This window comes from Alternaria incomplexa, assembly GCF_024043165.1.
Source record: "Alternaria incomplexa strain BMP 0042 chromosome Unknown scaffold_3, whole genome shotgun sequence".
Taxonomy (NCBI): domain Eukaryota; kingdom Fungi; phylum Ascomycota; class Dothideomycetes; order Pleosporales; family Pleosporaceae; genus Alternaria; species Alternaria incomplexa.
Genome location: NW_026249852.1, coordinates 268,268 through 293,191, shown reverse-complemented (window position 1 = coordinate 293,191; position 24,924 = coordinate 268,268). Strand labels below are relative to the sequence as shown.

Here is a 24,924-nt window from a genome sequence, read left to right as displayed (position 1 = left end):
ACGTGGGAAAGCATCACTGGAACAGAACTAGACAGCGCAATGGCAGTATTGGTTGTATTGGGTATTACAAGTCGTGTGTCCTTTCATAACATCGCATTAAGTATCCTAAACTCCCGTCGTCTCTCCTCAGCCGCTGTGAACAAATAGATAGAAGTGCAAGCAATGTGACGCCAACGTCGAAGCGCTGGGTACGCTATGCCGTAACTCCCGATGTGTGGTATCGCCATGCTAGTATCCGTGACGCGAATCCATCCTCATTACCGTCCAACTGGGACCGGCCCGCAATCCATCTAGAGTATTGCCAGCTTACAAGGCAAAGCCGAAGAGGGCGAAAAGACCACCGGCAAGGACAGGTGCGCCGTACATGGCGTTGCGGACGGCAGCACCCTCGGTGGGGGTAGAGGAGGCTCCGCTGGCGGCGGCATCGCCGGTGTTGTCTGGAGAAGAGCCGCTGTTGGTGGCGGAGGGGCTGCCGGAGGAAGAGGCGCCCGAAGATGTGGCGGCGGCGTCGAACTTCAAGGTACCACACTCGGCGTCACGGGCCTGCTCGCACTCGAACCGGGCAGCAGCGTCGGAGCCGCTGGCGGTGACACACTGGTCGTACCAGTAACGGCACATCTGGCCGTCGACGGACTGCTCGTAGTTCCCGAGCGCAGAGCTGATATCAGTGTCATTCCTGCACTTGCAGTCGAACTCAAGCGTTTGCTATGCATGTGTTAGCGGAAGGATTGCACGTGGCCGTGGGTATACCAACAGAATCGCAGTTGTTGCCCTGGCTGGCGACTGAGGCCTGGCCACCGCAGGCGTCGACGCAAGTGTTCTGGTTGGCGTTGCACCACGCCTGCTTGTCGTCCTGGGGCACCGAGCCGGCGTCGACGCTGCAGCATGGGATGGGGGTGTTGTAGCTGCCAGTGGAGTTTTGCGCAGAGGCGAGACCGGCGAAAGCCGAGGCGGCGACGATGATGGAAGAGTAGAGCATTGTTGTGGATGGGGCAGAGAATATCAATGCCTGTGCGGTACAGAGTCAGCGGGAGATCGGCAGCGGTGGAGCGGGCGCGGGTTGTGGCTTGGGAGGAGCAGTGAAGGGGGCAATGGGCGCACTATATGGAGGGGGGCTTCGGGCGCAGCACAGGTGGGACTTACAGCGTGATTTAATGCTGGTTTGGGTGAACGGATAGAAGAGGCGGGTGTTGCTGGGGAGGGCAGGAATATATGCTGCCGCGCACGGGCTGGGCAAACAGCGCTAGCCGGCCGTGCTTGCCTCTAGCAGCTAGGGCAATTGCACCTCGAGATACGCTCAGACGCGATCAAAAGCTACCTGGGCGACTGATGCGAAAGCCGCCCGCTAGCAAATTGCTCATTTGCAGCGCCGTTGGGGCAAGGCCGAACATCCGGACGCTGTTGCGCGCGCCGGGCACGCAGCAGCAGCCTCGCGAGCGGCCATCGTCAGCGTCGCCGTGTGTGTTTCAGGCGACGACTGACGCCAAACCCGTCACGCCTCGGATAGAGCCCCCAGCCAGGCCCGCCGTGGTTGGCTGCGCGACATACCGCCCCGCGCCGATGTGTTGACCTGCTTGGCTCACGACAAAGGAACATGGTCGCAGGTCAACGCGCCTGTGCATCGCCTTCGCTGTGCAAACCCCATCGCCTGACGCGCACGGGGCTGCTCAGAGACGGTCAAGCATCGTCTGGCGGGCCGAGCTCCACTCCTCACCAGCGGCCGCCCAAAAACAACGGGCGCCTTGCACCATGCTCACCGCACCCTCGACGTCGCACAGTTTCAGATGCCATCGCATGTCGCAGCAGGCCCGGCGGCTCTCGAGCAGCAGAAACATGCGGCATAGCCACAGCAAACACGGCTGCCGTCGCTCGAGAATGCCGGATCCTGACTTCCGGCTGCGACTACCTAGCGTATTGCCTTGCTGGGTGGCCCGCATATGCTCACTTCCTCGGGCCGCACAGACGAACGACGTATCCACCGGCCCAATGCATGTGGGCAGTCGGCACCACCAATCACGGCCCTTGCCAAATCTGCCTTAAAAGACGCACCATGTTCCTCGTGAAGCTATTCGCATTGCCACACACCGCCGCGCTGCTAGCTGCACCTTTTCCCCACCTCTGTCCCAAAACATTGTCTTGGTTGTGCCGCGTCGGATATAAGCCCGTTGGGCGGAGGGTGGAGAGGCGCTGGATGCGTCCAATGCTCCAAGCTTGTCAGACATGCCATACATGGTGCCGCATTCTACATAGGAGGCACGGTACGCCGTCTGGACGTCTCCAGCAGTGAACACTCGCCGTACAGTATTGCATCGACTCAACATCCGTGACACGTCGATAGACACTAGTCACTGGGTCGAGCATTGAGGCGTCGACATTGCCCGCATTCGCTACCCCAGAAACACGATAGTCACTGTGGCGTTGCCAGTACACGGTAACACCTGTCGTAAGCGGATTACGCGGGTGTGCGACGCTCTCCAGCCGTTGTCGCACGCAGAACATTCTCGAGCCTCTTTTAGCCGTCTCGTGACGCCGTCTGCCATCATGACCCCCTCGCGGGACCGAACTCACTGCATACGATGCGATCGAGCGGCGGCTCGCTTTGGAAGGCTGCATTCGGTTGGGCATGACCTGGTTGAACGCATGGTTCGTGCGCGCAACAGCTGACCTATCGTCCCGGAGCTTACAGGAAATCAAACACTTGCTGCCATCGTGAGGGTTTGTGTGCAGCCTCATCTTTCCATCAGATATAGTCGCATGTGTGTTGTACATGCAGTAGCTTGCCCAAGGAGCAGCTGCAGGGTCGCTACTGCCTTTGCAGCCAAGATGATGTCACGACTAATGGCGCTTGCATTGTCGCTGTCACTGTGGCCGCAAACATTGCACACGCCACTTGAAGCTGACGCATTCACAATCCAGTCGCACAGGCTATTGGACCAGATAGTCCTGTTTACCTGGGCATTTCGTTATGCGCCCCAAAATGCAGAACAACTACTTCGTCTGCACGCTCGGCCAAGCGGCAGCCCTGAACACCAATCCGAAGTCATACCGAAACATTAGCGAGTTCCTCAGTCAGCAATCCCAGCATCATCCATTACTCCCAGCTGTTGGCTTTCCTATACCACGACCCGACCAGCGAGAATGGGACTACCGCGTCCTCTCGTTTGCAGACGTTGACCAGGGCACCAACGTCTTCGCCTCGCGCCTCACAACTTGCCTTGGCACATCTCGCAAGCTAGCGACTGTAGCCTTGTTGTGCCACAGCTCTCCGGAATTCCTCTTCACTTGGCTGGGTCTGATCAGACTAGGGTACTCCGTCCTTCTGATAGCACCACAATGCCAGCCAGCAGCCATCCTGCATCTCTGCACAGCGTGCGAGGTTACTGACTTCTTCTACGATGTTGCCCATACTGAACGGGCCCAGCAGACCGAGACGCTGGCAAAGGAACAAGGTACGCTGGGGCTACAAGTGACGCTGTTACCACTGAGCGGTGCAGAAGACGTTCTCGATGTGATCCAGACCCCACCAGAGAGTAGCGTCGAACCTCTTCACGTAGATGAAGGATCCATTGCGTACTTACACCACACGTCTGGAACCTCGTCAGGCCTGCCAAAACCGATCCCGCAATCCCATCGTGCGGCTATTGGCGTGCTTCCGCATCTCCCCAAGATCCCTGCCCTAGCATCCTTCACTACAACGCCCCTTTATCATGGCGGCATCGCGGATCTCTTCCGGTGCTGGACGAGCAATGCTATGATCTGGCTCTTCCCGGGCAAAGATGTACCAATCACAGCACGGAACATCTGCGAATGCCTGGATGTGGCCAAGACGTACGCGGCGACGGAAGGTTTACCCAAAGTCAAATACTTCTCATCCGTACCCTATGTACTTCAAATGATGGAGGCCGACGAGAAGGGTCTGCAGCTGCTCCAAGACATGGATATTGTGGGCGTTGGAGGCGCTGCATTGCCAGCAGAAGTGGGCGACCGATTAGTAAAGAGCCGTGTTAATCTCATCTCCCGATTTGGGAGTGCAGAGTGTGGCTTCATTCTGTCTTCATATCGCGATTTTGCCGCCGACGACGATTGGCAATATCTGCGGAACTACAACCCACCGAAATTGGTAGAGTTCGAGAAGCGCGAAGGGGACCTAGCCGAGCTTATTATCAAGCCCGGATGGCCACATATGGTACCTTGCAGGATCTTATACGACAAGACGACCGGCTGACTTGGAACAGGCCAAACAAAACCGACCGGACGGATCTTTTGCAACTGCCGACTTGTTTGCAGCACATCCGACCATTAAGGACGCATGGTTGTACCATTCGCGAGCAGATTCGCAACTCACACTGATAACCGGAAAGAAATTCGATCCGGCGCCCCTGGAAGACGCTATCGCGACTTCTCCTTATCTCGACGATGTGCTGATATTTGGCAATAACAGACCCTTCCCAGGTGCTCTTCTCCTGCGATCAAAACAGTCAAGTAACATGTCAGACCAAGAGCTCCTAGGCGCCATTAGAATACAAGTCGAGAAGCTGAACAGCGAAAGCCAGGACCATGCAAGGATATCGTTTGACATGCTCGTTCCGCTACCTCACCAAGATCAGCCACTCGAGAAGAGCAGTAAAGGAACCATTATCCGGAGAGCGGCAGAGTCCCGGTTTGAAGACGCTATTAACAGCGCCTATGGCTCACAAGATTCCGACTCGTCACTTGAAGTAAGCGACGACGACGTGCCCCAGCATCTAATCGGCCTCATTCAGAGTATGACGGGTCAGACGGCGGAACTGAACAAAGACATAGATCTCTTTTCCTACGGTGTCGACTCAATCGCATGCATGCAGTTGAGGACACGTTTGAGACGCTTGATTCCCAATTTTGAAGGTCAGCTCCCGATGAGCGTCGTTGAGGACTGCGGTACCGTGCGACGATTGACAGACTATGTCTTACGGAAGAGGCATGGACAGAGCGACTCCGGTGGTGAGGACGAAGAGAAGCTGATGTTAGACCTGGTGAAGCAGTATGGCTCGTTCACGGCTTCAACACTGCGTACCGCTACCAATGGCTCCGTTGCGAAGAGGGGAGTTGACGAAGTGGTGGTACTAACGGGAGCGACCGGCGCGTTGGGAGCACACGTTCTAGACCTGTTGCAGAAAAGATCGGATGTTGAGGCTGTTTACTGTCTTGTCAGAGGAGCAGATGAGCATGCAGCAAGAGAACGTGTCAGTAAAGCATTGGAGCAGCGTGGACTGGTTAGCTTGTTGACCACAGGAGCCGCGAACGGTAAAATCAAAGTCATACCGTCTCAGCTGAGCGAAGAACGCCTGGGACTGGGTGAAGACGTATACGAGTACCTCGCCGAGAACGCGACTTCGATCATCCACGTCGCCTGGACTGTCAACTTCCGCCTGAAGTTGCGCAGTTTTGAGAAAGATAACATCGCTGGTGTGCGAAACCTGCTCGATCTTGCCCTCAAATCACAGCGATCACAACCTCCGCGTTTCACGTACTGTTCTTCTACTGCAGCCATCATGAACGGCACCCTCGACGCGTCTGGTCAGCTACCCGAGGTGGTGTCATCTGAGCCCTCATCAGCATCTCCATTGGGTTATTCGCGTTCGAAGTGGGTCGCAGAGCACATCTGCCTTGAAGCGCATAATCGGACGAATCTTCGCGGATGTATAGCAGTAGTCCGTGTTGGACAACTCGCTGGGGATTCCACATCAGGGGTATGGAACACAAAGGAGGCATGGCCCATGATGTTGAGTACCGCGAGACTCATCAAGTGTTTACCTGATCTCGGTGATGAGCCTCTAGATTGGCTGCCAGTCGACGTTGCGGCGAAAGCGTTCCTTGAAGCTGCCGGTCCTCGCAAGGAACATGGGGAAATGCCAGTGTTCCATGTATTGAACCCGCACCACGAACCAAGCTGGTCTCAGATGTTGCAGTGGCTTCAGAAGGAAGATCAGTTTGAAATAGTTTCGCCCAAAGAATGGGTAAAGCGTCTAGAACAGGCTGGTGACTCGGATCATTCCGCGCTGAAGCTGTTAGGGCTTTGGAAGGAATCCTACGGCCGCGAACTGACAGAGAAGACCGCGCGACCACAGTTCTCAACGACAAAGACGAGCGAGTCTGTACAGGCGCTGCGGAATGTCGAGCCGCTGGACAAGGAGTACGTCGAGAGAATATGGAACTGGATCCAGGAAAATGTCAAGTAGAATCGTCCACGGGCGAAATCAGGAACGCTGGGCCTGAAAGGATTCACATTACCTGCCGTCGCCGCGGAGTAAGCTTAGAACACCATCAGGCATCCAACATAGACCAGGCTAGAGAATTACATGGCGACTTCAACACGTCAATCGGTCCGTTCTCTGCTTCCCCGTGCGATATTACTCGAACGTTACGCCTGCAGCATGACATGTGTGGTGTGACGTGCCTGCCAAACGATCAAGTGCTTAGCCGCGTTCAAAGTGCATGCAGATGTCGTGTATAGTAACACACGACTGAACATGAAGGCCGATAGCAAGATACTATGACCGTGTGGGATATGGTAAGCCAACATCATACGTAGCTAATAGGAACCCTCAAGAGGATACACTCGCGAGACCTAGGTGCGCTTTGTGTGCAAAAACAAACAACGTAGTAGCAATAGCCTAAATCGTCCTACCGCTCTACCAAGCCAGCCACCATGACACAAATCTACAACCTGCAGTGAGGATGCGTCATCTCCTCCCGTCGCATTCTCGTAAATGACAAGGGAGCGCCAACTCTTCCACCCCGAACCCCCGATCTGTCGCCAAGCTTTTCTCGAATGCGAGTCACACGAGCTTGGCGGTGAACGGGACGGGTTAGCACTTTTTGGACTAGATCCACCACGGTGAAATTTAACCGGTAGGGGTGGGCGGAATTCTAGGCAGCTGCATCCTGTTGCAAGTGTGGTAATGAGGGTTGCGGACGAAAGCTGAGAGCGGTCACCGCTGTGCAGATACCTAGGTAGAGCGCGCTTGCAGTCGATGTGGGATGGGGCTGAGATGAGGTGCGTGAGCGCGTACAAAGGGAATGATACACTGCGCCATAATCGCAACACATGTGAGAAATATGCTCGTTCATGTCAGAACATCATCGCATGAACTGCATCGAAAATAAGTCGGCGCACGCGGACTCCGGCATCCAAATAAAAGCTTGATGCAAACGGACACTAGCTAAGCCGCAAGATCGCTGCAACGGCGCGAAGCTTCGTGACCATGTTTCTAGACTCGAATCCAGGTCTTCGGTTCCCGATGGCCCTTGCGATGCAGTGAAAGGTGCAAATCGCAAAGTCATCGAGTCACCGGTGTGAAGGAATGGGCGTCTGGGGGCGCGATGTTGGGGTTTCAGGCGGCCAGTGAGAAGGCGGATGACTCCGTGAGGGTGTTTGACGCGGACGAAATGTGGTGGCATGCTGCGATGGAAGCAGAGAGTCATCTCCGTGCACAGATGCCAGATACGATGTATGCGAGGGAGAATGGACCCCCGAGACCCACTGGTACCAAGCTTTGTCCGGCAGCTAATTCTAGCGCCTTCGCAGCACGGAACGGGGACGAAAGATTGTCTGCCTCCCATTTGGCAAGGAAAATGTCGGTTCCCTTGAATCCTTCAGCCCTAACTCCGCTCTCGTTACTTACCTCCTTTCTGGGGCCTGCAGAGTCAGGTAGTATATAGAGGCTGTGCTTTCCGCCCCCGTGGTGGTTCTTGCCTGCCTATCTACCAACGAGTCTTCCGCTGCTTGTGTTTACTTACTCCTCGCACATCGACGAGCTAGACGATAGTTGTTTGCTTCCTTGGCGACTGCCGGACTTGCATTACGACCACTCTCTTCTGCCATCGCATATACACGACACGCTCACTCTGTGGCTTGCCTATGAGCGCAAACCAGCTCCGCCCGTCCAGCATGACGGATTCTGAGAAAACCGCTGCGCCCAGCGTCCAAGCTACCATTACCGACGAGAAGAAGGGTGCTGTCGAAACCGTTGCTCCTGCTGCTGGTGTAGCTGTGGATGCTGCCCAGCCCATCGTTGAAGAGAAGACTTCGCGACCCAACTCAACAGCCGAACCAACATCAGACGACGACGACGACTTTGAGTACCCCACAAGATGGAGGCTCACTGCGATTACCGTGGCACTTTGTCTAAGTGTCTTCTGCATGGCGTTGGTAAGTTGCTTACTTCTGTAATCCCCGGTTCCACGGCTTTGGTACGCCATTGATCGACAGCGGCTACACCTGTCAAACCAACCCAAGAGATCTGCACGTGAGTACGCGCTAACGCCTCTGTTTAGGATAACACAATCATCGCAACAGCTATTCCTCGCATTACAGATCAGTTCAAAGCGCTCAACGATGTAGGCTGGTATGGATCGTCGTATCTACTGACTACATGCGCGACGCAACTCATCTACGGAAAGTTCTACACCTACTACTCCATCAAATGGGTATACCTCATCGCGCTCTTCATCTTCGAACTCGGCTCGCTTATCTGCGGTGTCGCGCCAAACTCGACTGCCCTCATCATCGGACGCGCTGTCGCTGGTGTCGGAGCAGCTGGTATCTTCTCCGGAGCCATCTTGATCATCTCGGTCACCGTACCGCTGCGCAGTCGCCCTACTTACATGGGACTCATTGGAGGCATGTATGGTATTGCGTCTGTTGCTGGCCCACTGTAAGTTGTGGAGAAGACGTTTGGATCTAAGATCGACATGGACTAATGTTTGCTTTAGCATGGGCGGAGCCTTCACAGACCATTTGACTTGGCGATGGTGCTTCTACATCAACCTTCCCTTTGGTGCCGTTACCGCTGCCTTCATCATCCCCTTTCTCAACGTCAAGCGTCGTGGCAAGAAGATCACGGCTACATGGCAACAGCAGCTTCAGAAGTTCGATCTTCCCGGGACCGCGTGTTTCTTGCCGGCTATCATCTGCTTGTTGCTTGCGCTTCAGTGGGGTGGTAGCAAGTACGAGTGGAACAGCGGACGTATCATCGCGCTCTTCGTCATCTTCTTTGTCCTCATCTGTGGATTCATCACTATTCAGTGGTGGAAGCAGGAGGATGCTACCGTCCCTCCTCGTGTGTTCCTCAACCGCAATGTCTGGGGCAGCGCGTGGTTTGGTGCCATGTTGGGCGCGTCCTTCTTCCTCATCGTTTACTACCTTCCCATCTGGTTCCAGGCGATCAAGGGCGCGTCTGCAACCAAATCCGGTATCATGAACCTCCCCGCCATTCTGGGACTTGTCATCATCTCGATGCTTGCCGGTGGTGCCGTCACAGCTCTGGGCTACTACACTCCATTCATGCTCACCTCGTCCATCCTGATGGCAATTGGTGCCGGACTTTTGTCAACGCTGGAAGTCAACAGCGGCTCGCCGCAGTGGATCGGCTACCAGTTCATCTTCGGTGCTGGTGTCGGTTTCGGTATGCAGCAGACCCTTGTAGCTGTTCAAACAGTCTTGCCGGCCGACGACATCCCCATTGGTACCGCGATCATGATGTTCACCCAGACGCTCGGCGGTGCTCTCTTCATCTCGGTCGGCCAGAACGTCTTCACCAACCAGCTCATCAAGAACCTCGCCAGCATCGTGCCCGATCTCGATGCGAGCATCGTCCTCCGTACTGGCGCAACCGAGCTCAAGAACGCCATCGACCCCGAGTACCTCGGCGGCGTACTGACGGCCTACAATCTGACTCTTACCCAGACATTCTACGTGTCGGTTGCTTGCGGTGCCATGTCGATTGTCGGCGCGGTGTTCGTAGAGTGGAAGTCGATGAAGGGCAAGCAGATCACCATGGCTGCTGCTTGAACTAGTCCCAAGACCGGGGACTCTATTTCGACCTGTTGTGATGTCTTCTTGGGCGTCTAGATGCCTGTTTTGTATGATACCCTTTTCCAGCGGCATGTTAGCACCAGCATCTTGCAGCGAGCGCGGCGTTTGTCTTTTGGCATATACATTGTAATAGACGAGTGATGAATGGGAGAAGTGATAGACACGGCACTTTGCTTTTTGGCCTGATGTGCTGGCAGAGGCATGACGACTCTTCGCTCTTAGAAACCTGTAATTGAATAGATCAACATAATTGTATTAAACTCTTGGCCCGGTCGTTTCACAGCCACCAGCCACACCTCGAGGGCTTGTCGAGCCGGTCCCACCCGCCGTGACGTCAGCCCGTTTGTCGTGGTTTGACTCTTTTGGGACGTCACATGCAAGTCCCTTTCCCACTCAGGACGGCCGAGAAGAAAGTGTGTGGAGCCGGCAGCTGACATGGGCGAATCAACGCAAAGGGCGGCTGGAGAGTCGGTGCTGGATTGGTCGCGCGGGCGGTTGGTGTTCAACGTCGTCAGGCTTTAGGCTGATGCTTAGCAAGGCTTGTTTTTTGCAGGGTCAAGCCTCCCACTGGCGATCAACACTCATCCTGCGCTGCGCCCGCCTTCGATTGCGCGTTCGGCGCTTCTTTTCCCAGCCTTGCATATTCTGCTGACGCCCGCCCACGCCATGCGCCTGCAGACTGCGCTGCTCCTGCGACGATATACATTTGACATCCACTGCTAGCTGGCCTCTGCCGCGCGCCACAGTTCCGTTGCGCCGAGACGCGACAACAGCCGGCAGAGCCCGCACGACTCGACGTCTTACAGACAGAGCCACCGTCGCGCATCGCGGCCATGGCAGAGGAGAAGGAACCGAGGCCTGAAGCCGCGCAGAACGGGCATGCGCCGGTCGTGCCGGAGAAGGAGGGCGGGATGGACGGCGCTGATAGCGAGCCCCCAAAGCCGCAGAAGACGGATACGTCCGGCAGCAAGAAGAAGGGCCCGGAAGGAGGCTTCGACGACACGCCCATACCGCGCGCGCCGCCCGGCTATACCGTCAAGTTCACCCTCCACCGCGCCAACAACCTCCCGCTCGCCGACATCAACACGCTCAGCGCCGATCCCTTCATCATGGCGCAACTGTACACCGGCCTGCCCACGCGACACAAGGAAGACCCGCCCTTGACGCTGCGAACGCCGACGATCCGCCAGAGCACCGATCCCGTGTGGGACTGCGAGTGGGTGGTCGCCAATGTGCCCTCGTCCGGCTTCAACCTCAAGTGCCGCATATACGACGAAGACCCGGCAGACCACGACGACCGCCTCGGCAACGTGCACGTTACCGTTCCCTCCATAAACGAGAACTGGGGAGGCATACACGACCAGACATACCCGATCAAGAAGCGCATGGTGAGCAAGCGGGCCTATGCGCTGCGTGCCATGGCTGTGTGTTTCGGCAAGGCGCATCACATGAACGGCACGCTGAACGTGAGCGTGCAAGTGCTAGGCAGGACCGAGGATGAAAATGGGGGGCGCGCGTATACGATTGGACCGCAGTTCTGGATACGGCACTACTCGCCGCTCTTGGGACGCTTGCTCGGCCAGAAAGAGCCCAACAACGATGGCCGGGTGTCGCGCAGGAACGGCAAGCAGAAGCCTGAGAAGTACAACTTCCAGTCGAATCAGATGCAGATGCGCGGTCCGGTTCCCGAAGCCATGTACCATCGCTACGTCGAGTTCAAGCCTTTCGTTAAGAGCATGTTCACCGCTAAGGGCGTGCGAGGATTCGTCTTATCCAAGGCACTGCACCACCAGCACGCGCGCGTATACAACTTCGATCACGCCACAGAGTTCAAGGTTCTGCCTGCGCCTTGCAAGGAGTTCACGCAAAAGTTCCTCGAACTAGTCCACTACGATCAGGGTGGGAGAATCTTCACCTACGTCTTGACCCTCGATGCGCTCTTCCGATTTACAGAGACTGGTAAAGAATTCGGCATCGACATGCTGAGCAAGCATACCATGCACAGCGATGTGGCAGCTTACGTAGCATTTTCCGGTGAGTTCTTCATCAGAAGACTAAAGCACAAGGACCGCAAGCCTCCGGATGAAGGCGGGAACAACACATCCCACCCGCCAGGCGACATCGACGGCGGACCCCCCAAGGAAAGCCCAAACAAAGACCCAGCCTACTACGAACTCGTCATCGACAACGACTCTGGCACATACCGCCCCAATGCCAAACTCCTCCCTCAGCTCAAAGAATTCATGTCTCAGAACCTGCCTGGCCTACACATCCGCACCCTCGACTGCCAAGGCGACGCCGAGAAGATGGAAGCCATGAAGTCCGAACAGCGCGAGCGCAAGAAGAGGGAGGGCCAAGCTGTGGTCTACACTCAGATCAGCAGAAGCAGCAGTATGAGTAGTAGCGACGAAGAGGAACTGGATCGTCTAGAGAGTGAAGGTCAAATGGCGCCCAAGCATCTCAGACACCAGGTTCAACGGGAGGCCGAGGCGAGAGTCGATGCATTGAAATTCCATGCCAAGGAATACCGCCCGAGTAATAACCACGAGGGATGGAGGGGCGATGGCCATCCCGCTAGAGCCGATGACGGGAAAGTGGACAAGATGAGGCAGGAGAACGGAGATGAACCGGTGGCATCGCACGAGAGCACACAATCTGGTGCTAAGAGCTAACCTGCATACTCGACTAACGTCTATTCCTTTTTGTCCATCTGTCATCATCACGCCTTGTACATGGTTTCCTTGATACGTTTCCCAGCATATCATCTTCTTGCACTCGAGCTTCTGCTACTTTAGTGTTTTCTTTTTTCGTTGTGCTTTCTTGAATTGCATCTTGTTCGAGTTAAAAACGCTTGCAGCTGAAGAGAGCCAGAGAGAGAGAGGGAGGAAACATTACATACACGGACACTCTCTCTACCCCGAGATACCCGCCATCCTATATTCCTGTAGTAGAAGAGCTTAATTTCCTGATATTATCAAATTACTTGTTATCATTGTAACGAATGCTTTTCTGCCTTTGTTGAACACTACGCATGAGCCCTGCCAGCCGTGAAGACTCTACATTGGTTCACCCCAACCACGCGTTCTTCACACCCACTCTGGCACCTCAACCTCCGGCTTACTAACTCCAAACCTCACTGCCTTGGCATAATACTCCAACAGCGCCTCCCCTTCTTGTCTCCCCCTCTCAAACTCCTTCCTCAACCTCTCCCTCCCCTCGCCAAATAACCACACCTGCTCCCCGCCAGCACCCATCCGTTTTCTCATTCCGCGACTGTAATCGAGCGCGTGTCGGACTTCTCGGCGGTCTGTGGCCTTGGCTTTGAGTGCGATGTAGGCGGTTAGGTTGAGGAGGACGGCCAGGTCGAGAGGCGTTGTCAGGGTTGTTGGAGTGGTGGATGCTGAGGCGGAGGAGGTAGTAGAGGTCGATGTCGAGGTGGAGCTTGATGCGGTAGACGAGGGATATTGGGGCAGATCATGGCCGGTTTCGCTTCTTAGGGCAAGGAAGACGCCGGTTGTCAAGGCGGCGTGGATGTAGGTTAGTGGGAACTTGTTTGTGGCTGTGTGCAGTTCGAGGCTGCTTTCTAGGGCACTGGATAATGGGGTCCAGACTTGGAGTGGGGGAGCGCGGGAGCTGTTGGTGTTGGTGTTGCTGCTGGTGCGTTTGGGCATGGAAGAGGACAGGGTTTTGAGGACCCAAAGATGAGCGTTCGCCCATTGTTGGGGTGCGTTCCAGTCGGTTTGTTCAGACGCGTTGTTCAAGCTCGTTTCGAGTAGACCGGGATATGCAAAGAAGTAGTCTCTTATCGCGCGGTGGGTATAGCTTATCCTCAGGCTCTCGGTACTGGCGTGTTGATCGGGTGGTGTGGTGTCGAAGATGGTTAGCAGTCCTTTACACCGCTGTTGGGTGAGGGTCTGCATGTCTTCGACTCTCTTACTTATCTCGACTGCTGTCAAGGGCCGTACATCTGCGGCTAGTGTTGCTGACGTCTCGGCTGTGAAGGCAAAGGAGAAAGGAAGGATGGCCGGGCATATGTCTTGATATGAGAGGAGAGCGTGCAGTTTTCCAACTGCTTCGACGTCCTCCGGAGCCATTTTGCTGAGCATGTGGGCGAGCAGATCGTCCAGGAGATAGGGAAGCCCCTCCGCGCGATCTTTCAGGACGAGGAAATCAGAGTCGGGCTCTAGACTTTCGAAGAGATATGTGGTGGCGAGTTTCAGCCACAGGAACACTCCTGAGCTCTTTTCAGCGAGCATCCCGACGATGTGTTCTTCCTCTTGGCCGTCCATCTTCCCTCGTAGCGAATGCAACTTTGGTTCCTCGCCGAACGTTCTGATCAGGTATGTTTGTATATCATCTCTTGTGTATTCCTCCAGTACCATCCTAGGCTTATTCTCAAACGCCGAATAGAAGACTGGTGAGCTCCGGGCCGAAAGCAGGAACTTGACGTTGTCTCTCCGCGAAGTGCTGAACACGAGGTCCATCAACTCCTTCGGATAGTCATCCGTCTCATCCAGCCCATCGATCATGAAGAGAAACTTCTTGTTCGCATCGCCGACCAAGCTCTCAAACGCTGCTTTCAGTTCCGGAAAAGTGAACTCGTGTAGGCCACCAGCGTAGGATTGGAATGCATTCCAGCGATCGGAGAACAGGTTCTGCATAATGACCCCGTCTTCTTCCAGGGGCCCAAATATCATGTCCTGTAAGCTTTCGTAGATGATGGCTCGCAGTAGACCAATGGAACTTTTCTGCAGCTCTGTCCCATTGTTCCAAAGAAAGAACCCAGACGTGATGCCGGGTTTCTGACCAGACCACGCCTCGAGATGTGGGAACAAGAGTGGATTGCGGAAGAGATATTTCATCAGAGTGGTTTTCCCTGAGCCCGGTTTACCTGGAGCCGTTGTAAGAAGACATTCAGGGATCGAAAGACGGGATAGTAAGAGATGAAGACGCACCGGTGAGCCAATATATTTCTTCGCCCCTCGTATTAGTAAACCACTCCAGCAAACCGCCAACCTGTCTCGAGCCGTCTCCCATCACCCACTCGAACCCTAAATCGACGGAACTATCGATGCTATTCATCCTTCCATCCATCTCCTCGAACCACAGCCTCTCAAAGATGGTAGCGCGGAAGTACGCTTCCTTCTCCGCCTGGATGAGCGCATCAACCTGTTTGGAAAACTCCTCTACATCCTTCTTCTTGCTGCTTTTCCAATCATTGCTGTGGATCATATCGAGGGTTTGGTTCTGCCACTTTTCCCAATGCTTCGTGTGTACGCCTTCGTCGCCGCTGAACAGAGCGAGACCAGTCTCAATGGATTGATCCAGATACTGGCGCATAGCGAGCAGTAAACTCGTCTCAATATCGCGACGAAGGGCACGGTACTTCTTCTTTGTACCTGTCACATTGGCCTTCTTCCACACGCCGTTCAATAATGCTTCGCGCGCAGTGGGCCATCGCGGGTCACCAAACTTTCCCTTCTCTTGCGCCGCGATTAGCGCGTCGATGAATGAAGCTGTCAATTCTTTGACTAGCTCAGCATGCTTCAGCAATTGCAGCGCTGCCTCGCTAAGTTTCTTGGCTGCTTTTGCGCTCTTTGCTGATTTTTCGTCGTACAGCTCTTTGAGCTCAGAGTTGTCAATTAGGTCGGTCAGGCGATAGAGATTGTGTATGATATCTTGTAGGAAGGCTGCATTTTCCACGAGCGGTGTTGTCGAAGGTGAGCTAGGCTGGAAGATGGGATGGTCTTTGCGTAATGCGTTGATGGAGAAGTCGATAGTTTGGATGAGCGCACTTGCAAGGCCGACCGCCGGTATGGGGCGCAACATACTGTGGAATTGCTTTTTCGCGGCACAGCAAAAGCCTAGTCGCGACGTCTGAGCCTTGTGACCCTTTTGATATGCGAAGCGCATGTCTGCTGCGCCCCTAAGGCGTATACGCACAGACCAAGTTCACTGAGGGCCTAATCCAGGGTGCGGGCGTTTCAAAGTTCAGCGCACGTCGATCTTGCCGACACCACGACCTCCCGCGGTCGTCTCAGGACCGAGGTACTAAGGTCAGACCGTATGGTGCCTTCGCTACGACGACGTCGGGTTGGAACGGTCTTACCTGCCTAGCTATGATGCCACGTTGCCGACTCGACGGCTTCAGCCTGATATTGCGTAATATCGCAGATGCGTAAGAACGCCGCGCCAGCAGTCCGAGGTTGAGAAGGCTCTGTGCTCTTCAATGGCACCAGAAGTTTGAGACTGAGCCGGACGCTTCTGACATGGTAAAGATAGACTGGATCTGCATGGTTTGACGTTTGCCTTGCGCCTACTTCCTCCGTCCTGCCCGGCGCAGTCGTCCCTCACCACAGTGGACCGCTAATCATGACGTTCAACAAGAGTTTCACCTCTTTCTTCAGTAGTCCAGCATGGACAAACCATCGATATGGATTTTGGCACTACCGTTGGTGTCGTTTTCTAGATGTCTTTGCTAGAACTCACATTGTGCTAACAACATCGAATGTCACGGGGGATACCTCTGGAATCCATAACAGATCCACCTCTAAACACACAACCCTCTTGTCATCTTTCATGCTCTACTTTAGCCAATAGCGTTGGCGTCGAATCTCTCTTCTGGCATAAGCTTATACTTTTCTACCCAAAACCTTCCGCCACGCAAATTCCTCCCTAAACCCCAACAACTCCTTCATCTTCGCATTACAAACCGGACTCTCCCTCCCCCTCAACCCGGCCAACACTTCCGTCTCAGGACAAGCCTTCCTCAGCCATTCCTCACTGCTCCCTTCTTCCTCCGGCACCGTAATCTCATCATTGACCGCATTGAAAATCTGGAACCCCAACCCATCCGTCTTCAAACAACACTGCACCATATTCCCCAAATCGCGCGCATCGGTATAACTCCACGCATGCACCTTGAAATCCCGAGGCCGAGTCAGATACGCCGAGAACTTCTTGGCGTGGTTTTCAGGTTCTATAACTGCGGAGATGCGCAGACAGTAGATGTCTACGCTGGGAAAGCGGCGGGCGAAGGAGGCGGCCGTGGTTTCCATGCAGAGTTTACTGGTGGCGTAGACGTCCATGGGGCTTGTGGGACTGGTTTCTGTGAGGGGAAAGTGCGGGTAGGAGACGTTGCCTTCGGCGTAGGTGATCCCGTAGGTGGTTATGCTGGATGCGAGGATGATCTTCTTGACGCCGAGTTTGCATGCTGCCTCGATGACATTGTAGGAGCTTAGGGTGTTGATGCGGTAGGTTTCGTTGTCGGGGAGGCGCATGGGTTGGGGGATGCCTGATGGGTGGGTCGGGTTAGTCTTGTTGAGAGTTTGTTGCTAGAGTCGGGTTATGTTCCCTAAGTTCCTGCTTATTTGCAGGATGTTTATCCCTGAGATACAAGATGATACGTACCAGCGAAATGTACGACTACATCTGGCGTCTTGACTGGCTCCATAAAGGGTTCACTAATCTTGAAGTGGCAGGACAGACTGTTGAAGGCTTGGGCTCCATCTGTGAGATCGGCCTTTAGAGTGTGTATATTGGGATTGTCCAGAGGCGTTGCATCCACGTTGAGTATCTCGTGGCCGAAGGTAAGCAGCTTTTCAATTACATGGCGTCCTGCGACTCCAGAACCACCCGTAAATACTATCCTCTTGGTTTGTGAAGAGGCCATCATGCAAATGCGTGGGAATCCGTGAGATGGAGCGGTAAATGAGATCCGACGAAGGCGTTCATAAGTATGTAAATAAGGAACAACCAGTCGTAGAATTCATAGTGCTGATCGTCAGGTTTGTTGTTCTTGGGCGGAGCTTCCCCGCTCTAGCTTACGAAGCTCTAACCTTGTTGGCTCTCTTGAGTGCCGATGTGCATGGAGTCTTGATGGCCAAATCTAGTAACAATGCGCGGACATGCAGTATACTAGTAGCAGAAGACCTGGGACAAACTCATACCGGTATTGGTACATTCATTCATGTCTATCATTCAAGCCTCAGCTACTCAGTGAGCTGGCGCTTTTGATCGTTATGTTCGGTCTTGCACATCATTTCCCCTCTACACAACCTGGGTACCGTAACCCCTGATCCTGTCGGCAAATGCCCAGCTCTGGTTCTCCAGCTTCACGTTCTCATCGAGATCGACGCCGTCCTTGGTAATGACGGCAATCGAGTACTTGTCCATACTCCTGGCATCCCTGTAGAAGAGAACCTTCATGCACTCCTTGATCTTCTCTACCGCCTGCTCCCTTGTGACGTTCTCCACGGCGGCCTCATCTGGCAATATTGTCCTTAGGATTGGCTGGGCGAGATGTGCACCGAAGCCAGTGGCCAGCGATGGTGATGAAAAGGTGGTACCGAGAAGGTCTGCGCTTGCGAGGAAGGGCTTCTTGTCTCCGTCCATGCCCACGATGAGCAGGTGGTTCCACAATGGATCGAACTTTGAGCGGCGATTGTACATGACTTTGGCGAGGTAGGTGTGGAGGTTCTTGGCATTCAGCGAGTTTTCGGAGGAGGAGTAGTTCTCGCGGATGTCGAGCGAGTTGAGTAGGCGGTCCAGGTACTGCATGTCGGAAACATCGCCGCCGAAACCCACGACGACCTCGTCATTGAACTTTCGTAGGCGCTTGACGTCGGTGAAGCGAGCGAGGGAGCCGTATGAAGCTACATGTATGGTCAGCCAGACCCTCACTGCCTATAGTAGTGTGCCATACCCAGGTTGTCGGCGGCGATGACTACGCCGTCCTTGAACTTAGCCGCAAGTACTGAGGTACCCGTGACGATCGGGCTCTGGGTGTGCTGGTTGGGGCCGGCAGCGGAGAAGTGCGAAGGGTCGTAGGCGCCGTATACATCGTCTCTGGGCTACGATGCATTAGTACTGTTGCTGTTGGAGGCGGGCGGAAGACATACGCGACCCCAAGCTTGTGGCAGGTGGTTCATGGTGGAAGAGGCGACTGAAATGCAGAACTGCAGAGACGGTGTTGTTCGGGATTCGGAGAGAGTGCTATGTCGCAGTGGGCTCAGAGGTGAGGTTGTTGTTGTCACGACGCTCGTCAGGCAGTCGGTGGTTGCGCAGCTCGCCCGCCAAGACATGGAGCTGGCCCAAGCTCCGCATATTGAGGTCAATCCGAGAGCATCGTCCACCAGCATTGCGCACTCACAATGCTCGGAATCGACTACCCAGACAGTGACGACGAGGACGTCGTGCCCGCGACTAAGCCAGAGGTGAGACCCGCAAATCTGTGCAGAGGGCTCGGATCGCTACTAATATAGAGTTGACCAACATTCCTGCAGCTGTCGCGCCTACCCCAGCGCCTCTCTCCGCTCCCGCGCCTCTCGAACAGCCGCCTACATCGTCGGGTCCGGTGAGCGGCCCTGCGCAAGGTCCGACAGTATCGCCGCCTCCAGAGGACGATGCCAACGCGAACGAAGCCGCGCCAGGTTCACCACACACAGCTACACGTGCCCTGATTCAGAACCTTACTCTACCTACCGTACCGAACTTCGATATACCGCCTTCTCCGCCGGGATCACCACCACAGAAAGCGACGAAGAAGTTTGCGCAATTTCTAGAGCTCAAGAAGAAGGGCCAGCATTTCAACCAGCGCCTGGAAGGCTCGTCCGTGCTACGCGATCCGGGACACATGCGGAAGCTGATGGGCTTTGCGGGAATCAGCGAAGAGGACGCATATGCATCTACACTGCCACAAGATGTCGCGATACCGGCAGTCTTCCCGGAGTGGGCCTATGTCGAGGAATTGAGGGCTTCACAGAAGCGCATCGCAAAGACCAAAGAACAAGAGAAATCCAAGGCACCGAGAGAAGCTCTTGAGTTTGTGTCCGCGTCCAAGACTGGCGCGTCGAGTGGAACGGGCACGGCGTCAAGCTCTGCTACGGGAAAGCGCAAGGAATTGGAACATAGAGGAAAGGACGATCAGGGCACAAAGAGCAAAGTAGAGCGCAGGTCAAGGTCGCCGAAGAGAAGACGATCAAGGTCGAGAGAGAAAAGGTGAGGGGAGAAGATAGCACAGACTGAGAAGACTTGTAGTAATACTGTGAATGCGGCGTTCGCACAACCAAAATGAAGTACACCCCAAGACATTTGATCCAGACGCTTGCTGTGCATGCCCGCCACAGACGGTAAATGCATGCTCTCACTACATGGGCGCCAAGACACTAGCGCGCGGAAGCTCCAGGCATTCGAGCTGCGTAACTCCAGAGCTCCAGCACCAACAAACAGAAGCGTCGCAACAGCCCACCCCCTTCCGATACCGACTGTACCTCTGCAACCCCGCCCAAATCCGCCTCTCCAAAACTCGAAGATGGCTGCCCTCTACACCGGTGCACCTCCGCAAGGCGGCCCAGGCTATTCGTTCAAGCAGACCCCCACAACTGTTCCGTCAGGCGAGCGGCAACATGGCTTCTACCCGTACGCTGGCTCGCCATGCTGAACATACGCACCGCTAACACAATGCAGCTACACGGACAACGGTGGCTCAACACTGGGCATCTCCGGCGCCGACTTCGCCATCCTCGCAGGCGACACACGCTCGACTTCCGGCTACAACATCAACACACGATACGCACCCAAGCTCTTCAAGATCGGCGGCGAGGGACCGGAGAACAAGGGTGCCAGGATAGTGCTATCAGTGGTCGGTTTCGCCGCCGACGGTGATGCGCTGAAGGAGCGTCTCGACACCATCGTCAAGATGTACAAGTACCAGCACGGAAAGCCCATGACCGTCTCCGCCTGCGCACAACGACTCAGCCACATTCTCTACAACAAGCGATTTTTCCCCTACTACGTACACGCCATCCTGGCTGGTTTGGACGAGGAGGGCAAGGGTGCACTGTACTCCTACGACCCGGTCGGCAGCTACGAGAGGGAGCAGTGCAGGGCGGCTGGCGCTGCGGCATCTCTCATTATGCCTTTCTTGGACAACCAGGTCAACTTCAAGAACATGTACGAGCCAGGCAGCGGAACAGGCCACGAACTCAAGTCGAAGCAAGCACAACCGCTACCGCGGGATCACGTCGAGGACCTGGTACGGGACGCCTTCACGAGCGCCGTGGAGAGGCACATTGAGGTTGGTGATGGCCTTCAGATGATGATCATTACAAACGAGGGCATAGCCGAGACCTTCACACCCCTCAAGAGGGACTAAGAAGGTGTGATGTATAGACTTGGGGTGCGGTATCTTCACGAATTTGATGACTTCAAAACACCGAGCGGATGTATAAGTAGCATACCATCATGCTACTGAAGATTAAGAATTCATCTACATGACCAATGACCGAACATGTTCAAGACAACCTACTGTTCTCCTTCTATTGTCTTGATTTCGTTTGTTTGTTTATCTGCAATTAATAACTATGTGCTATATCTATAACTTATCCAATAACAGAACGCTGTTGTTGACTTATCTTCTAGTACATATTATGAAGTGATAAGTAGATTGCTACATATGCTTAGCTCATAGGATACGTAGACAACATACCTACGTTAAGACTAATGCACGGAGCACCTAATTGGCATTGTGTTCCTATCTTAGCACAGATGTTTTCTCCGCTATTACAAGTGAAAGAAGGCATAAAATGACATAGGCAAGAGCAAAAAAGAACAGACACCCTTGAGGTATTAAGTGTCTGGTGAAAACTCCGCTACACTCCCCAAGTCGGCATCCTGGCATGCTCCGAAGATGCCATGCCAGGACGCCACCTTGGGGAGTGTAGAAGTGGTTTTATCACGACTCGAACCCGCGGCTTCCAACATAGCTGGGAGCGACCCAGCGTTGGCGGTGGTCTTACCCACTCCTTTGCTATGCTGCACGTTTCCGGCCGATCATCAGGTCTTCCATCCCGAGTCGATGGAGGGACGTAGAAGATCTAGGACTATATAGCGAGAGAGAGTTCGTGGTATACTCTGTATAAAATAGGCGGTGGAGGGAGATGGCTGGACCGGTGGGGAGGCGAGGTGAAGGTGAGTGTGGGCGTTTGCTATTTTGCTGGGTGAAGGCGGGCTGTGCGTGTGTGGCCTGTGGGAAGCGAGAGGTTTGACGAAGAGAAAGATGGTGAAGACTGAAGGATGACGAGGCTATGATCATAACGAAAGGATGGCTTGAGAGGAGAGACAAAGGTTGCTGATATACTTACGTGGGCATCAATGGGGTGGATGATGTAGCAACAAAGAGATCAGAGAGACTACAACCCAACACATATAAGAGATTGAGGCATGAATAGAGTACAACGAGGTCGACCTACGTGAATGAAGAAAATTGTACTCCCGGGAATGGCAACAGATGCGAAAGAGGGCACTTTGCTACGTAGAAAGATGGTCAATCGACGATAACGACTAGGAATAATGGCACACGCATCGAAACCTGTATAAAGAAATACACCATGGTCGACCAAAGATGTGCGTCGATGAAGGAACGAGGGAGGTTCGTGTGCGTCGTGCGCGCCCCCGGGGCCCCTGCCCCAAACGTGCTAGCCGTCCCCACATCGGCAGTAGCCAGACATGTGCCGACTCATTACTCTACCTACTGCAACTCGAGCACGCACTTCTCAGGCGGTCACTTCATCTGGACTTAAGCCTTCTATCACCTCCGACGCCATATTGGGAAGAGGAGAAAAACAAGCTTTCTAACCGAAGAACCGGATCTGGGAAATGCGCAAACGCGGCACGCGTCGCTTCTCGAATTTCATCTAAACAGATTGCTTTCGATAACTCGTCGCCCTAAGACCTGGATGTCTCGCCCGATCGCCCTAGATCACGGTCTCGCGAATTCAATGTGAAAATCGAACGTTCAGTTGCCGAAGGTGTTGGGGCTGCAATCCACAGGAACAGCATGGTTACCACTGCCAATCAGTACATACGCGTTACGAGTGTTGAGATTCTCGATCCCAAACCGCAGAGATGCGAAGAAGAGGCTACCATACGTTCACAAGACTTGCGCCCAACCGAACCGACGGGAGCTTTATCCGGTGGCTCGTAGCACACGCATTATATGCAAGCAAGCCTGCACGACACCCCCAAAAGCATACCTGTCAAACGAATCTAGAGCCCAGTTTCGGTGTAGTCAACACTGAATGGCTGCCTTTGGCGCACTGATTAATTTCCACACCACCTGCAGGACGTTACACGTGGAAAACTGAACCCGGGTTACGGCACTGACAAGCTTTGCTTTCATATAATCGCAAGTCACACGACGATGCCATACTCTAGAATGTTGCCTCTTGGGGTGTAGTCGCCTAGATCGATACCGTGGGCTACACTCCACCTGTAAGCGAGCATGTTGTATACTTCTTAGGGGATACAGAGGCAAGTATAAAGAGACGATAGGTAGGTATTCAATTCGATACCATCCCAGAACAGTCACAACACTTGCGTTCATTTCATCCACCGATCATCGGCAGAGCATTTATCATGAAGAGTGCAATCATCTTGACCGGCGTTGCTGCCTTCGCGACACAGGTAGCCTCTCATGCCACTTTTCAGCAGCTTTGGGTAAACGGTGTAGATCAGATAAGTACCCCCAAGTGTCTTGTATCAACCGCTGACATCCATCCACCAGTCGACGTGCGCAAGATTACCCAATGGCAACAGCCCCGTCACCTCAGTAGCAAGCAACGACATCCGCTGCAACGCCAACCGCGGTCCAGCAGCCTCGAAATGCAGCGTTCCTGCCGGTGGTACCGTCACCGTAGAGATGCACCAGCAGAACGGCGACCGCTCATGCGCTAACGAAGCCATCGGCGGAGCCCACTACGGCCCCGTTCTGGTCTACATGTCCAAGGTTGCAGACGCATCCACAGCGGATGGTTCGACCCCCTTCTTCAAGGTCTTCCAGGATACATGGGCGAAGAACAGCGGTGGCGGTGGCGGTTCGGATGATTACTGGGGTACTAAGGATCTGAACAAGAACTGTGGAAAGATGGATGTGAAGATTCCCACCAACCTGGCCCCTGGAGATTATCTACTGAGAGCGGAGGCTATTGCGCTACATGCTGCAGGCAGTGCCAACGGCGCCCAATTCTACATCACCTGCTACCAGATCACTGTCACTGGTAGTGGATCTTCTTCACCCGCTGGCGTATCGTTCCCTGGAGCATACAAGGCTACCGACCCCGGTATCCAAATCAACATCTACCAGAACCTCGCTTCGTACGTCGCTCCCGGTCCGGCAGTCATCGCGGGTGGTACAGAAGCCGTTGCTGGTAGTGCTGGATCAGCTGTCACTGCTACTGGTGGAGCGCCAGTTGCTACAGCTACTGCAACCACGATGAGGACGTCAGCGGTAGCCACCTCTGCCGCCGCTGTGCCAACGAATGGAGGTGGTTCTGGCGCTTGCTCTGTTGCAAGGTACGGCCAATGCGGCGGAAATGGTTTCACTGGATGCAAAACTTGTAAGTCGGATGAGCTGAGAAAACGTGCAAATAAGGCTTTACTAACGCTGTGTAGGTGCTTCAGGACTTACCTGCAAGGCCGGAGGTGATTACTACTCGCAGTGTGTCTGATTAGCTTGAATGCAGTCCAAGGGAGGCCCGTAGAAACTTCGTGTAAATACTTTGCAGTTGACACAGGCGCCAAAACCTGTTGCATTCAACAAATGACATTCGTTGTAGCCGCCTAGGTGGAATCAAAGTCTGCGTGATAGGGAAAACGCCCTCCCACAGCTCCATCGCATTTATCGCATCCAAGAACATTGTCAACATTAACATGCCTGGATCTGACTCATTTGGTCGCATGTGCCCTTTGAATGTCATGGGCTTCTAGACTCCGCCCTTTCCATCGGAGCAAACACGTCAAGCTAACCGTCTCCAACCTACCGGCGAAATCATCGGCACTATTTTCATTCCGAAGATTCTCAGTCACCATGCAGCCATAAGGATACATGCAAACAAAAAAAGACAATCCAGATCAAGAAAACCAGTCAGACTTTGCAAAACACACCTGACGCGTGTATCCTGACATCTGTGCATGCAACGTTCTTCAGTGCCGCGATTCGGCATTGGACGCCTAACACTGTTGCCTAGCGCTGACACCACGATGCTTGCACTCGCTTACCAAAGCCCGCC

The 24,924-nt window shown here is 54.3% G+C and overlaps 10 protein-coding genes across 10 annotated transcripts; 6 read left to right on the top strand and 4 right to left on the bottom strand.

Moving 5' to 3' along the window:
• Positions 1-306: 306 nt before the first annotated feature.
• On the bottom strand, positions 307-979 carry J4E90_002460 (uncharacterized protein; the record flags this gene model as incomplete). The annotated part of the gene is made up of 2 exons (XM_051432040.1): positions 307-705; positions 755-979. The coding sequence occupies 2 exons, from the start codon at positions 977-979 to the stop codon at positions 307-309; spliced, it is 624 nt and encodes a 207-aa protein (XP_051293462.1).
• Positions 980-2,977: 1,998 nt separating this feature from the next.
• On the top strand, positions 2,978-6,218 carry J4E90_002459 (putative NRPS-like protein biosynthetic cluster; the record flags this gene model as incomplete). The annotated part of the gene is made up of 2 exons (XM_051432039.1): positions 2,978-4,186; positions 4,236-6,218. 2 exons carry the CDS (start codon positions 2,978-2,980, stop codon positions 6,216-6,218), a joined length of 3,192 nt encoding a protein of 1,063 aa, XP_051293461.1.
• Positions 6,219-7,900: 1,682 nt separating this feature from the next.
• MFS1_2 (MFS sugar transporter) lies at positions 7,901-9,832 on the top strand (the record flags this gene model as incomplete). Its single annotated transcript, XM_051432038.1, has 3 exons — positions 7,901-8,191; positions 8,317-8,696; positions 8,755-9,832. The coding sequence occupies 3 exons, from the start codon at positions 7,901-7,903 to the stop codon at positions 9,830-9,832; spliced, it is 1,749 nt and encodes a 582-aa protein (XP_051293460.1).
• Positions 9,833-10,689: 857 nt separating this feature from the next.
• On the top strand, positions 10,690-12,528 carry J4E90_002457 (uncharacterized protein; the record flags this gene model as incomplete). Its single annotated transcript, XM_051432037.1, has 1 exon — positions 10,690-12,528. The coding sequence occupies one exon, from the start codon at positions 10,690-10,692 to the stop codon at positions 12,526-12,528; it is 1,839 nt and encodes a 612-aa protein (XP_051293459.1).
• Positions 12,529-12,942: 414 nt separating this feature from the next.
• J4E90_002456 (uncharacterized protein) lies at positions 12,943-15,685 on the bottom strand (the record flags this gene model as incomplete). Its single annotated transcript, XM_051432036.1, has 2 exons — positions 12,943-14,747; positions 14,812-15,685. The coding sequence occupies 2 exons, from the start codon at positions 15,683-15,685 to the stop codon at positions 12,943-12,945; spliced, it is 2,679 nt and encodes an 892-aa protein (XP_051293458.1).
• Positions 15,686-16,488: 803 nt separating this feature from the next.
• J4E90_002455 (putative secondary metabolism biosynthetic enzyme) lies at positions 16,489-17,528 on the bottom strand (the record flags this gene model as incomplete). Its single annotated transcript, XM_051432035.1, has 2 exons — positions 16,489-17,150; positions 17,267-17,528. 2 exons carry the CDS (start codon positions 17,526-17,528, stop codon positions 16,489-16,491), a joined length of 924 nt encoding a protein of 307 aa, XP_051293457.1.
• Positions 17,529-17,905: 377 nt separating this feature from the next.
• On the bottom strand, positions 17,906-18,786 carry J4E90_002454 (uncharacterized protein; the record flags this gene model as incomplete). Its single annotated transcript, XM_051432034.1, has 3 exons — positions 17,906-18,510; positions 18,561-18,708; positions 18,757-18,786. 3 exons carry the CDS (start codon positions 18,784-18,786, stop codon positions 17,906-17,908), a joined length of 783 nt encoding a protein of 260 aa, XP_051293456.1.
• A 222-nt stretch (positions 18,787-19,008) lies between these two features.
• J4E90_002453 (uncharacterized protein) lies at positions 19,009-19,859 on the top strand (the record flags this gene model as incomplete). Its single annotated transcript, XM_051432033.1, has 2 exons — positions 19,009-19,071; positions 19,122-19,859. The coding sequence occupies 2 exons, from the start codon at positions 19,009-19,011 to the stop codon at positions 19,857-19,859; spliced, it is 801 nt and encodes a 266-aa protein (XP_051293455.1).
• A 309-nt stretch (positions 19,860-20,168) lies between these two features.
• Positions 20,169-21,011, top strand: J4E90_002452 (uncharacterized protein; the record flags this gene model as incomplete). Its single annotated transcript, XM_051432032.1, has 2 exons — positions 20,169-20,275; positions 20,324-21,011. The coding sequence occupies 2 exons, from the start codon at positions 20,169-20,171 to the stop codon at positions 21,009-21,011; spliced, it is 795 nt and encodes a 264-aa protein (XP_051293454.1).
• A 2,127-nt stretch (positions 21,012-23,138) lies between these two features.
• On the top strand, positions 23,139-24,341 carry J4E90_002451 (uncharacterized protein; the record flags this gene model as incomplete). The annotated part of the gene is made up of 2 exons (XM_051432031.1): positions 23,139-23,143; positions 23,453-24,341. The coding sequence occupies 2 exons, from the start codon at positions 23,139-23,141 to the stop codon at positions 24,339-24,341; spliced, it is 894 nt and encodes a 297-aa protein (XP_051293453.1).
• Between the last annotated feature and the right edge of the window lie 583 nt (positions 24,342-24,924).